Raw genomic sequence first — 13,583 nt, 5'->3', positions numbered from 1 at the left:
TACAGGGAGTGCAGAATTATTAGGCAAGTTGTATTTTTGTGGAATAATTTTATTATTGAACAACAACTACGACTCACTCTTATTTCATCAGTCCATAAAACCTTAGAAAAATCAGTCAGATATTTCTTGGCCCAGTCTTGCTGTTTCAGCTTGTGTATCTTGTTCAGTGGTGGTCGTCTTTCAGCCTTTCTTACCTTGGCCATGTCTCTGAGTATTACATACCTTGTGCTTTCGGGCACTCCAGTGATGTTGCAGCTCTGAAATATGGCCAAACTGGTGGCAAGTGGCATCTTGGCAGCTGCACGCTTGACTTTATTCAGTTCATGGGCAGTTATTTTGCGCCTTGGTTTTTCCACCCGCTTCTTGCGACCCTGTTGACTATTTTGAATGAAACGCTTGATTGTTCGATGATCACGCTTCAGAAGCTTTGCAATTTTGAGAGTGCTGCATCCCTCTGCAAGATATCTCACTATTTTTGACTTTTCTGAGCCTGTCAAGTCCTTCTTTTGACCCATTTTGCCAAAGGAAAGGAAGTTGCCTAATAATTATGCACACCTAATATAGGGTGTTGATGTCATTAGACCACACCCCTTCTCATTACAGAGATGCACATCACCTAATATGCTTAATTGGTAGTAGGCTTTCGAGCCTATACAGCTTGGTGTAAGACAACATGCATAAAGAGGATGATGGGGTCAAAATACTCATTTGCCTAATAATTCTGCACTCCCTGTATTTATACCATTGCATCACACTTTCACATTAGCAGTTTTAAAACCACACTCTTTTAAGCTATAAAACAAAGCAGAAATAATGACAACTTTTCTGCAGTAGAACCTCATCTCAACCTGTCTCACTGTTTCTTGGCTGTTTGAGTGCTTCAGAAAACAGGACCGTCTCCAGGCCAAGCTGGGGCGAAGAGCTCAGAGAAGCTCTTTTGCATAGATAACAACTGAAGTTTCTTAATTCTTTCTGTACTGAAAAACAATGAGACTTTTCTTTGCTACTAATGTCCTATTTCTTAGCTATACTACACATTCAATTAATTATCTTATAAGTTTATTTTCGCTTCAGGTTTGCTTTAAATGAAGCATGTAGTGAGAATATGGAGCCTGCTCTCTTTAGCCCCTGGCAGTAATGCAGTGAGACTATGGAACCTGCTCTTATTAGTCCCTGGCAGTAATGCAGTGAGAATATGGAACCAGCTCTCTTTAGCCCCTGGCAGTAATGTAGTGAGAATATGGAACCTGCTCTCCTTAGCCCCTGGCAGTAATGTAGTGAGAATATGGAGCCTGCTCTCTTTAGTCCCTGGCAGTAATGTAGTGAGAATATGGAGCCTGCTCTCTTTAGTCCCTGGCAGTAATGCAGTGAGGATATGGAGCCTGCTCTCTTTAGTCCCTAGCAGTAATGTAGTGAGAATATGGAGCCTGCTCTCTTTAATCCCTGGCAGTAATGCAGTGAGAATATGGAGCCTGCTCTCTTTAGCCCCTGGCAGTAATGCAGTGAGAATATGGAACCAGCTCTCTTTAGCCCCTGGCAGTCATGTAGTAAGAATATGGAGCCTGCTCTCTTTAGCCCCTGGCAGTAATGCAGTGAGAATATGGAACCAGCTCTCTTTAGCCCCTGGCAGTCATGTAGTAAGAATATGGAGCCTGCTCTCTTTAGCCCCTGGCAGTAATGCAGTGAGGATATGGAACCAGCTCTCTTTAGCCCCTGGCAGTAATGTAGTGAGAATATGGAGCCTGCTCTCTTTAGCCCCTGGCAGTAATGCAGTGAGACTATGGAACCTGCTCTTATTAGTCCCTGGCAGTAATGCAGTGAGAATATAGAACCAGCTCTCTTTAGTCCCTGGCAGTAATGTAGTGAGAATATGGAGCCTGCTCTCTTTAGTCCCTGGCAGTAACGTAGTGAGAATATGGAGCCTGCTCTCTTTAGTCCCTAGCAGTAATGTAGTGAGAATATGGAGCCTGCTCTCTTTAGTCCCTGGCAGTAATGTAGTGAGAATATGGAACCTGCTCTCTTTAGCCCCTGGCAGTCATGTAGTAAGAATATGGAACCTGCTCTCTTTAGCCCCTGGCAGTCATGTAGTAAGAATATGGAACCTGCTCTCTTTAGCCCCTGGCAGTAATGCAGTGAGAATATGGAACCAGCTCTCTTTAGCCCCTGGCAGTCATGTAGTAAGAATATGGAACCTGCTCTCTTTAGCCCCTGGCAGTAATGTAGTGAGAATATGGAACCAGCTCTCTTTAGCCCCTGGCAGTCATGTAGTAAGAATATGGAACCTGCTCTCTTTAGTCCCTGGCAGTAATGTAGTGAGACTATGGAACCTGCTCTTATTAGTCCCTGGCAGTAATGCAGTGAGAATATGGAGCCTGTTCTCTTTAGTCCCTAGCAGTAATGTAGTGAGAATATGGAGCCTGTTCTCTTTAGTCCCTAGCAGTAATGTAGTGAGAATATGGAGCCTGTTCTCTTTAGTCCCTGGCAGTAATGTAGTAAGAATATGGAACCTGCTCTCTTTAGTCCCTGGCAGTAATGTAGTGAGAATATGGAACCTGCTCTCTTTAGCCCCTGGCAGTAATGTAGTAAGAATATGGAACCAGCTCTCTTTAGTCCCTGGCAGTAATGTAGTGAGAATATGGAACCTGCTCTCCTTAGCCCCTGGCAGTAATGTAGTGAGAATATGGAGCCTGCTCTCTTTAGTCCCTGGCAGTAATGCAGTGAGACTATGGAACCTGCTCTTATTAGTCCCTGGCAGTAATGTAGTAAGAATATGGAACCAGCTCTCTTTAGCCCCTGGCAGTAATGTAGTGAGAATATGGAGCCTGCTCTTTTTAGTCCCTAGCAGTAATGTAGTGAGAATATGGAGCCTGCTCTCTTTAGCCCCAAGCAGTAATGTAGTGAGAATATGGAACCTGCTCTCTTTAGCCCCTGGCAGTAATGTAGTGAGAATATGGAGCCTGCTCTCTTTAGTCCCTGGCAGTAATGCAGTGAGACTATGGAACCTGCTCTCTTTAGTCCCTGGCAGTGATGCAGTGAGGATATGGAACCAGCTCTCTTTAGCCCCTGGCAGTAATGTAGTGAGAATATGGAGCCTGCTCTCTTTAGCCCCTGGCAGTAATGCAGTGAGACTATGGAACCTGCTCTTATTAGTCCCTGGCAGTAATGCAGTGAGAATATAGAACCAGCTCTCTTTAGTCCCTGGCAGTAATGTAGTGAGAATATGGAGCCTGCTCTCTTTAGTCCCTGGCAGTAACGTAGTGAGAATATGGAGCCTGCTCTCTTTAGTCCCTAGCAGTAATGTAGTGAGAATATGGAGCCTGCTCTCTTTAGTCCCTGGCAAGTAATGCAGTGAGACTATGGAACCTGCTCTCTTTAGCCCCTGGCAGTAATGTAGTGAGAATATGGATCCTGCTCTCTTTAGCCCCTGGCAGTAATGTAGTGAGAATATGGAGCCTGCTCTCTTTAGTCCCTGGCAGTAATGCAGTGAGACTATGGAACCTGCTCTCTTTAGCCCCTGGCAGTAATGCAGTGAGAATATGGAGCCTGTTCTCTTTAGCCCCTGGCAGTAATGCAGTGAGGATATGGAACCAGCTCTCTTTAGCCCCTGGCAGTAATGTAGTGAGAATATGGAGCCTGCTCTCTTTAGCCCCTGGCAGTAATGCAGTGAGACTATGGAACCTGCTCTTATTAGTCCCTGGCAGTAATGCAGTGAGAATATAGAACCAGCTCTCTTTAGTCCCTGGCAGTAATGTAGTGAGAATATGGAGCCTGCTCTCTTTAGTCCCTGGCAGTAACGTAGTGAGAATATGGAGCCTGCTCTCTTTAGTCCCTAGCAGTAATGTAGTGAGAATATGGAGCCTGCTCTCTTTAGTCCCTGGCAAGTAATGCAGTGAGACTATGGAACCTGCTCTCTTTAGCCCCTGGCAGTAATGTAGTGAGAATATGGATCCTGCTCTCTTTAGCCCCTGGCAGTAATGTAGTGAGAATATGGAGCCTGCTCTCTTTAGTCCCTGGCAGTAATGCAGTGAGACTATGGAACCTGCTCTCTTTAGCCCCTGGCAGTAATGCAGTGAGAATATGGAGCCTGTTCTCTTTAGCCCATGGCAGTAATGCAGTGAGACTATGGAACCTGCTCTTATTAGCCCCTGGCAGTAATGTAGTGAGAATATGGAGCCTGCTCTCTTTAGTCCCTAGCAGTAATGTAGTGAGAATATGGAACCAGCTCTCTTTAGCCCCTGGCAGCAATGTAGTGAGAATATGGAGCCTGCTCTCTTTAGTCCCTGGCAGTAATGCAGTGAGACTATGGAACCTACTCTTATTAGTCCCTGGCAGTAATGCAGTGAGAATATGGAGCCTGCTCTCTTTAATCCCTGGCAGTAATGCAGTGAGGATATGGAGCCTGCTCTCTTTAGTCCCTAGCAGTAATGTAGCGAGAATATGGAGCCTGCTCTCTTTAGTCCCTAGCAGTAATGTAGTGAGAATATGGAACCTGCTCTCTTTAGTCCCTGGCAGTGATGCAGTGAGAATATGGAGCCTGCTCTCTTTAGTCCCTGGCAGTAATGCAGTGAGACTATGGAACCTGCTCTTATTAGTCCCTGGCAGCAATGTAGTGAGAATATGGAGCCTGCTCTCTTTAGCCCCTGGCAGTAATGTAGTGAGAATATGGAGCCTGCTCTCTTTAGTCCCTGGCAGTAATGCAGTGAGAATATGGAGCCTGCTCTCTTTAATCCCTGGCAGTAATGCAGTGAGGATATGGAGCCTGCTCTCTTTAGTCCCTAGCAGTAATGTAGTGAGAATATGGAGCCTGCTCTCTTTAGTCCCTAGCAGTAATGTAGTGAGAATATGGAACCTGCTCTCTTTAGTCCCTGGCAGTGATGCAGTGAGGATATGGAACCAGCTCTCTTTAGTCACTGGCAGCAATGTAGTGAGAATATGGAGCCTGCTCTCTTTAGTCCCTGGCAGTAATGCAGTGAGACTATGGAACCTGCTCTTATTAGTCCCTAGCAGTAATGCAGTGAGAATATGGAGCCTGCTCTCTTTAGCCCCTAGCAGTAATGCAGTGAGAATATGGAACCAGCTCTCTTTAGCCCCTGGCAGTAATGTAGTGAGAATATGGAGCCTGCTCTCTTTAGCCCCTGGCAGAAATGTAGTGAGAATATGGAGCCTGCTCTCTTTAGTCCCTAGCAGTAATGTAGTGAGAATATGGAACCAGCTCTCTTTAGCCCCTGGCAGCAATGTAGTGAGAATATGGAGCCTGCTCTCTTTAGTCCCTAGCAGTAATGTAGTGAGAATATGGAGCCTGCTCTCTTTAGTCCCTAGCAGTAATGTAGTGAGAATATGGAGCCTGCTCTCTTTAGTCCCTGGCAGTAATGCAGTGAGACTATGGAACCTGCTCTTATTAGTCCCTGGCAGTAATGCAGTGAGAATATGGAGCCTGCTCTCTTTAGCCCCTAGCAGTAATGCAGTGAGAATATGGAACCAGCTCTCTTTAGCCCCTGGCAGTAATGTAGTGAGAATATGGAGCCTGCTCTCTTTAGTCCCTGGCAGTAATGCAGTGAGAATATGGAGCCTGCTCTCTTTAATCCCTGGCAGTAATGCAGTGAGGATATGGAGCCTGCTCTCTTTAGTCCCTAGCAGTAATGTAGTGAGAATATGGAGCCTGCTCTCTTTAGTCCCTAGCAGTAATGTAGTGAGAATATGAAACCTGCTCTCTTTAGTCCCTGGCAGTGATGCAGTGAGAATATGAAGCCTGCTCTCTTTAGTCACTGGCAGCAATGTAGTGAGAATATGGAGCCTGCTCTCTTTAGTCCCTGGCAGTAATGCAGTGAGAATATGGAGCCTGCTCTCTTTAATCCCTGGCAGTAATGCAGTGAGGATATGGAGCCTGCTCTCTTTAGTCCCTAGCAGTAATGTAGTGAGAATATGGAGCCTGCTCTCTTTAGTCCCTAGCAGTAATGTAGTGAGAATATGGAACATGCTCTCTTTAGTCCCTGGCAGTGATGCAGTGAGGATATGGAACCAGCTCTCTTTAGCCCCTGGCAGTAATGTAGTGAGAATATGGAGCCTGCTCTCTTTAGTCACTGGCAGCAATGTAGTGAGAATATGGAGCCTGCTCTCTTTAGTCCCTGGCAGTAATGCAGTGAGACTATGGAACCTGCTCTTATTAGTCCCTAGCAGTAATGCAGTGAGACTATGGAACCTGCTCTCTTTAGCCCCTAGCAGTAATGCAGTGAGAATATGGAACCAGCTCTCTTTAGCCCCTGGCAGTAATGTAGTGAGAATATGGAGCCTGCTCTCTTTAGTCCCTGGCAGTAATGCAGTGAGACTATGGAACCTGCTCTCTTTAGTCCCTGGCAGTAATGTAGTGAGAATATGGAACCTGCTCTCTTTAGTCCCTAGCAGTAATGTAGTGAGAATATGGAGCCTGCTCTCTTTAGTCCCTGGCAGTAATGCAGTGAGGATATGGAGCCTGCTCTCTTTAGTCCCTGGCAGTGATGCAGTGAGAATATGGAGCCTGCTCTCTTTAATCCCTGGCAGTAATGCAGTGAGGATATGGAGCCTGCTCTCTTTAGTCCCTGGCAGTGATGCAGTGAGAATATGGAGCCTGCTCTCTTTAATCCCTGGCAGTAATGCAGTGAGGATATGGAGCCTGCTCTCTTTAATCCCTGGCAGTAATGCAGTGAGGATATGGAGCCTGCTCTCTTTAGTCCCTGGCAGTAATGTAGTGAGAATATGGAGCCTGCTCTCTTTAATCCCTAGCAGTAATGTAGTGAGAATATGGAGCCTGTTCTCCTCAGTCCCTAGCAGTAATGTAGTGAGAATATGGAACCTGCTCTCTTTAGTCCCTGGCAGTGATGCAGTGAGAATATGGAGCCTGCTCTCTTTAGTCACTGGCAGCAATGTAGTAAGAATATGGAGCCTGTTCTCTTTAGTCCCTGGCAGTTATGTGATCTCTGGTTTTAGTGTGGTAAATGGGCACACCTGTAAATCTTCCTAGAGCCAATGGAGGGAGACTGACTGTGGCATAGCTTTGTTAATGCAGTGCTAGCCTAGGCTGTGGTAAAATTAATCCTCTATAAAATGTATGCTAAAAGCTGAGACTGAGGGAGTCAAGGTGGTAAATCAATCACTACCACCCAATTGATTTCTGATCAGGAAGTAATACTACTGTTTCTCAGCTGACCAATTACTGACGCAGTGTATGGCTAGCTTAAAGTGTACCTGAACTCTGAATGTCTTTTTAAAAAAAATATAAGGTATCTGTTCACCTCTGAAACATAATTAGCTAAATATCTTCATTTTTGTCTCTGTGAAGTCCCATTGCTCAGATATGCCCAATGTCTGCATGTAGACTGGCAGAAAATATAAAAAAGAGACTATGGGAAAATCCAAGGACTGGGATTTCACAGAGACAAAATAAAGGTATGTACTAATCCTGTTTCAGAAGAGAACAAATACATGTATTTGAAAAACACACCCAGAATTTCTGTAGATTTTTAAGGTCCATGGCGACTGTAGGTTCATGTGACCCTGCATTCTATCAAATGCACTGCTATGCACTGTGACCCAATTCACTCACCAGTGATGGATGGAGTATGTCACCAAAGCTAACAAAAATGTACGCAGCAGAAGAATACTTCATTGCTTGGAGTGAATTACAGACATGGTTTTCTATGAAACCTCTTGATTTTTTGTACACCAGACATTATGTGCAGTGCCCATAAAACTGGAATAAGGCCTGTTACACATCTACAACGCGTGCAGGAGCCGTTCTCCTGCATGCGTTTTACCAGCCTGCGGCTGTCGTCGGGAACCTGCAGGGTGACGCTGAGTAGCGGCGGTAGTATCAATTAACCCGACAGGGAAACGCTGATTCCTGACGATAAAATGCGACGGGATGCGTAGTACCGCAACGCATCAAAACGCAGCGTCGGGTGTGAAAGGTAAAATTAAAGTCTATGGACTTTCCTTTTACCTTGTTTACGCAAAGTATAGACTTTGCGTTAAACCGCTGAAAAGGGGCTCTGGTGTGAAAGAGCCCTAAACCCTTTTGGGAAAAAGCATACCAGACAGGGAAAAAAAAAAAGGAAAATAAAGATGGAAGCCTCTATATACCTACCTATCACTACAAATTTTCTTTGTCTGTTCACGCATTCCTACACAGTCTGTAAGGGCAATGTAGCATGAGCACCATCTAGTGGATGCAAACCATCTTACATGAGTCATAAGGACAAGTTATTTAATACTCTCATTTCATGCTAATGATGGCCACGCACTACTGTCCTTGTAAAATGATACATTTAAAATTTCGATTAGTATGATCAAAATTAAATTGTGATTAATCACATGGGCCCAAAAACTAAAATGATTGTTCATGGCATCAACAGAATGTTTATGATATTTCTAGAAGGAAATCAGAAATTAAAAAAAATAGTTTGCAGTTAATGAAGAGAAAATTTGTGTTAAATTTTTCTATGGAATAATTTGCTCTGCTGAACAGCGAAATTGTATCGTTAGCTTAACACACATGCTGGTTTTATTTAGGCTGCTCATCACACAGGCGAAGATAGAGAGTCATTGCAATCAATACAATCAGTGTAAAATTAATGAAGGCAGATGCAAAGGAAATTGGAAATAAAACCGAACAGTTGCCCAGAGCAATTTGACAGAGTTACAAATGATAAAATAAACAATTCTGACTGGCTGCCCTCAGCGATTGCTTCAATTTCCTCCAGAACACCAATTGAGACTGCCTCATTTGTTTTTATAGACTTTCAACAGAAAACACACACACAAGTCCCTGTTATCCCTAAGTCCTAACTAACTGGCATGCCTGAGGGGGATCATGGGGACAGAACTTTTGCAGGTTTGCAGAGCATAAACTACTTACTGAGCCTACAGGTGCCATCTTCTACATATCCTGAAGCTCCCAGCAGCTTTCTGGCGTCCATAAAAGCTGAAGCAGGTTAGGTGACAAGTCACAGAGGGCGCCAGAAAGACTGGTGGGACCTACAGGAAGTGTAGAAGACGGCGCCCGGAGGATCAGCAAGTTGTTTCTGCTGAGCTATTTTTGGCTAGTTGCTCAAGCAACCAGCAACCTCTATCATTTTACTGAATGGTTGTAAATGAAAGATTTGGTTGTACAGTATATGACCACCTATGGAAACAGCTAGACGTTCTGAGGACGCACACAGCTATACACGCCTTAGACTCCCGGCAGATCATCAGGTAAAATCAGATATAAACTCACAGAAACATATTCAGGGATGGACATCTGATCCTCGGGAAGAGCTCTGAGTTGATCGTACATGTCTTGTGTCAGTTCCAGGTCACGCAAACTGCGCCGTATGTCCCCAGTGCGCTCCCTCAGCTGCCGGTTTGTCTCTTCTGATTGCTTTAATCTCTGCAAAATGGTTTCCATCTCCCTTTTCTTTTTTTCTTGGTCTTGCCTAAACAGCATAAATAATAAATGAGTTTGTAGGGAGCAATTGTAGGGAGCATTTTGAACACCAATTAATGTAACATGAGCACTAACAGTACCAGCATTAACTGTAGTGACACATAGTAGAATGCGGTAAATTATTCAGGATAATTCACTTTCACAGTCACTTTCCGGGATTCAGCATCATAAACACTTCTTTTAGCTATACACTGTTGTATATTAGTATGCAGTCCAGCCCTCTCAGTGATGCTTAGCTTACGCTGTTTAGCTATGCGGTATATTTCCACCACCCCCCCCCCTCCCCCTGGGCAGTCTGAGAGACCAGGTATATTTTCTACTGGCTTTAGGACTCTCAGTGAACAAATTTTTAGCAGAGATCACGTGGCAGGACTAAAGATGTCACCACCAGTGATACATTTCAGAACATAAAGCTTTTACAATGAGCAAACACTGACTAAATCATTTATAAATTAACCACTTAACGACCGCCTAACGTCGATAGGCGTCGGCAGGTCGAAGTGGTGTTACTATGGAATCGGGCGCTCGTTCCAGCGGCAGTTCCATGTCAGTTCACCGAGGGTGTCTCCGTGAACAGCCTGCCAGCCTCCGATCGCGGCTCGCAGGCTAATTGTAAACACACGGGGAAGAAATCCCCGCTGTTTACGTCATATAGCCGTAAAGGAGATTGGCGATACCTGACCTCTGACTGGCCGGGGATCGCCGGCATCTTATAGGCTAAAGCCTATCAGAGTCGATGCAGGACGGATCTCCATCCTGCGCCGCCCAGGGGAAGGAGGGGAGGGAAAGAGAGCAAAGCCTGAAATCGCTGCAGAGGGGGGCTTTGAGGAGCCCCCCCCCCCCCCCCGCTACCCACATAGTGCCGACAGCGATCAGACCCCCCCAGCAGGACATCCCCCTAGTGGGGAAAAAAAAGGGGGGGGGGGTGAGTCTGGTCGCCCTGGCTGCCTGCTGATCTGTGCTGTGGGCTGGAGAGCCCACGCTGCACAGTTCAGCACAAAATCCCCTGGTCCTCAAGTGGTTAATATTATATATATAAAAAAGTAATTTTATTCAAAACCGTTCTTCCTCACAGAAAAATCATGAGGGGAAAGTAACTAATTTTCAAGCAAATTGACCACAAGATATAGTCGTTAGATTGTGAGCACTCACTTAAAGCCAATGGGTACTGTTTAAAAAAAGAAAAAGTTAGATGCTCACCTAATGAGAGGGAAGGCTCGGTCCTAATGAGCCTTCCCTCTCCTCTCCCGGTGCCTTCGGTGCTGCGCTGGCTCCCCCGTTCGCGTCCGCCGCCGCAGGGACTTCGGAGGTCTTCGTGAGCACTCGGGCTTCCGAAGACGGGCTGCTCCATACTACGTACGTGCGAGTGCGTCATAGAGGGCGCTCGCGCATGCGTAGTATGGAGCGGCCGCGTCATCGGGAGCCCGAGTGCTCCCGAAAGCTCCCTTCGACATGCGGAAGTGGCAGTATTTGACCGAACTGGTCGAATACTGCCATGGGGGATCCTGCCTGGGACCGGGCACCGGGAGAGGAGATGGAAGGCTCATTAGGACCGAGCCTTCCCTCTCCTTAGGTGAGTATCTAACTTTTTCTTTTTTAATCCGGTAAACATTCACTTTAAAGAGACTCCGTAACAAAAATTGCATCCTGTTTTTTATCATCCTACAAGTTCAAAAAGCTATTCTAATGTGTTCTGGCTTACTGCAGCACTTTATACTATCACTGTCTCTGTAATAAATCAATGTATCTTTCCCCTGTCAGACTTGTCGGCCTGTGTCTGGAAGGCTGCCATGTTCTTCAGTGTTGTGGTTCTGCTATGAACTCCCCCTTCCAGGCCCCTCTATGCACACTGCCTGTGTATTATTTAGGATTAGAGCAGCTTCTCTCTTCTCTCTTATCTTTTACAAGCTGGATAAATCGTCCTCTGAGCTGGCTGGGCTTTCACATACTGAAGAATTACAGACAAGGGCAAAGCTGTTGCAGGAAGAAACAAGCAGCCTGAAACTTCAGTGCATGAGAACAGGGGGAAAGAAACACACAAATGATCTCTTGAGATTCAAAAGGAAGGCTGTATACAGCCTGCTTGTGTATGGATGTATTTTCTATGTGTGGACATACTGTACATCAACCTACTTCCTGTTTTGGTGGCCATTTTGTTTGTTTATAAACAAAACTTTTTAAAACTTCAGTGCATGAGAACTGCAGGGGGAAAGAAACACACAAATGATCTCTTGAGATTCAAAAGGAAGGGTGTATACAGCCTGCTTGTGTATGGATGTATTTTCTATGTGTGGACATACTGTACATCAACCTACTTCCTGTTTTGGTGGCCATTTTGTTTGTTTATGAACTTTTTAAAACGGTTTTTAACCACTTTTAATGCGGCGAGGAGCGGCGAAATTGTGTCAGAGGGTAATAGGAGATGTCCCCCAACGCACTGGTATGTTTACTTTTGTGCGATTTTAACAATACAGATTCTCTTTAAGGGTCAATAAAAAATGCAAACTGTTCAATATACTTTTTAAAGTTTATTGAAAAACATTTTTTAAATGATACTCAGAAAACTCATTACACAGGGAGGGAACTACCTGCATGGAGTTTGTATGTTCTCCCGTGTCTGTGTGGGTTTCCACCACTTTCCTCCCACATCCCAAAAATATACAACTAAGTTAATTGGCCCTAGACTACAAAACAAAACACTACACAATTCATAGGACTATGGTAGGGATTAGCTTGTGAGCCCCTCTGAGTGACAAAGGACAACTGAAGCAAGAGGTATATTGAGGCTGACCTATTTATTTCCTTTTTAATACTTTTAGCCATAGAGCCTGAACAAGCATGGAGCAGACCCCACAACCTAATTAAGCAATGACCTGAAATCCCTAATCAATAATGCACTATTTAACAATATCATCACCAAAAACGAAAGAAACTTTATTATAAACACAGATCCGAAGACTCCGTTCTTTTATTACCTGCCTAAGATTCACAGAGTCACAGTCACAGAGGATGTTACCCAGTACCAAACCCTTTGCCAATAATTTTCCTTGATTCATTACACGATTCAATGCTCAACACCCCTAGATTTGTTCAGTCTTACGGAATAGATGGAAAATCTTATTACAAGACCCCTACCTGCGTACATCACTGCCCCCAACACCAGCCATTACATTCAGGAGAGCACCTAATGTAAAGAATATCCTGGCCCCAAGCCGCCTACCTACAATCCCCGAACTATCCCACCAACACAGATCCTCAGAACCGGGATGTTTCCTCTGTAACAATACTAGATGCCTAGCCTGCACCTTCATTCAGACTTCCGCAACTTTTACCTCAAACTCCACCCAAATACAAAATCACATTACGTGTACTTCCCGATATGTCATCTAATCACTTGACGTACCACCCATCCGGCACGGAGCCGTATTGGCCAACATAAGAGAAACATACAAAAAAAAAAAAATTCCCCTGCACAGCGTCTCACGTCACTTCAGCACCCACTACAATAGTGACCCAAACCTGTTCCAAATCACCCTCATAGAAACCATAAACCACAGTCAATCGGACGCTTTTGGATGTTTAAAAATAAGAGAGATGTTCTGGATCCAAATGTTGAGAACCCTCACACCAGAGGGACTCAACGAACAACTAGAAAAAGTATACTAATCCAAATTTACCATATTTTTATTCTCAGTCGCTGTCACAGACCACAAGGCCGGTCTGCGGATGGGGTCAATCGATCAGCGTCAGAAATCCTCTCACACGGTCATTTTGTTCATCACGAAGGGTAACCCGACTTCGCAATTTTATGAACTGACTAGCGGAGGGAGCGTTCGGATGCCAACGGATTCACCTCACACATACAAACCAAAGATCTGCCACCAAGCGAGTTACACAGCCCGCTACTGTAATTATGCTAATACTTTGAGAACGCTCTGTTAACCCTTCGCGGTATGCAGGAATCTGGGTCAGATCTGACTATCTGAGCCGGATTCGCGCATACGGGTTATAAATGTATACTTCTATTAAACACAGGTTAGCGATTTCAGAATAGGTACGATTGTGTATGTTCAGCAACAGGTTATAACCGCTAAACGATTTTTAAAACGTTTATTAACAAAAA

At 44.8% G+C, this 13,583-nt stretch overlaps 1 protein-coding gene across 3 annotated transcripts in view; it reads right to left on the bottom strand.

The window, feature by feature from the left end:
* The window catches only part of PIBF1 (progesterone immunomodulatory binding factor 1), a 212,868-nt gene that overhangs the window by 186,581 nt on the left and 12,704 nt on the right, over positions 1-13,583 (bottom strand). For all 3 annotated transcript variants that reach the window (XM_068267851.1, XM_068267849.1, XM_068267850.1), the window contains exon 4: positions 9,251-9,449. In XM_068267851.1, the coding sequence (XP_068123952.1) occupies positions 9,251-9,449 (199 nt within the window). The remainder of the gene's footprint in view (positions 1-9,250; positions 9,450-13,583) is intronic.

Source organism: Hyperolius riggenbachi, chromosome 2, assembly GCF_040937935.1.
Source record: "Hyperolius riggenbachi isolate aHypRig1 chromosome 2, aHypRig1.pri, whole genome shotgun sequence".
Classification (NCBI taxonomy): domain Eukaryota; kingdom Metazoa; phylum Chordata; class Amphibia; order Anura; family Hyperoliidae; genus Hyperolius; species Hyperolius riggenbachi.
This window is presented reverse-complemented; position numbering and strand designations above follow the sequence as displayed.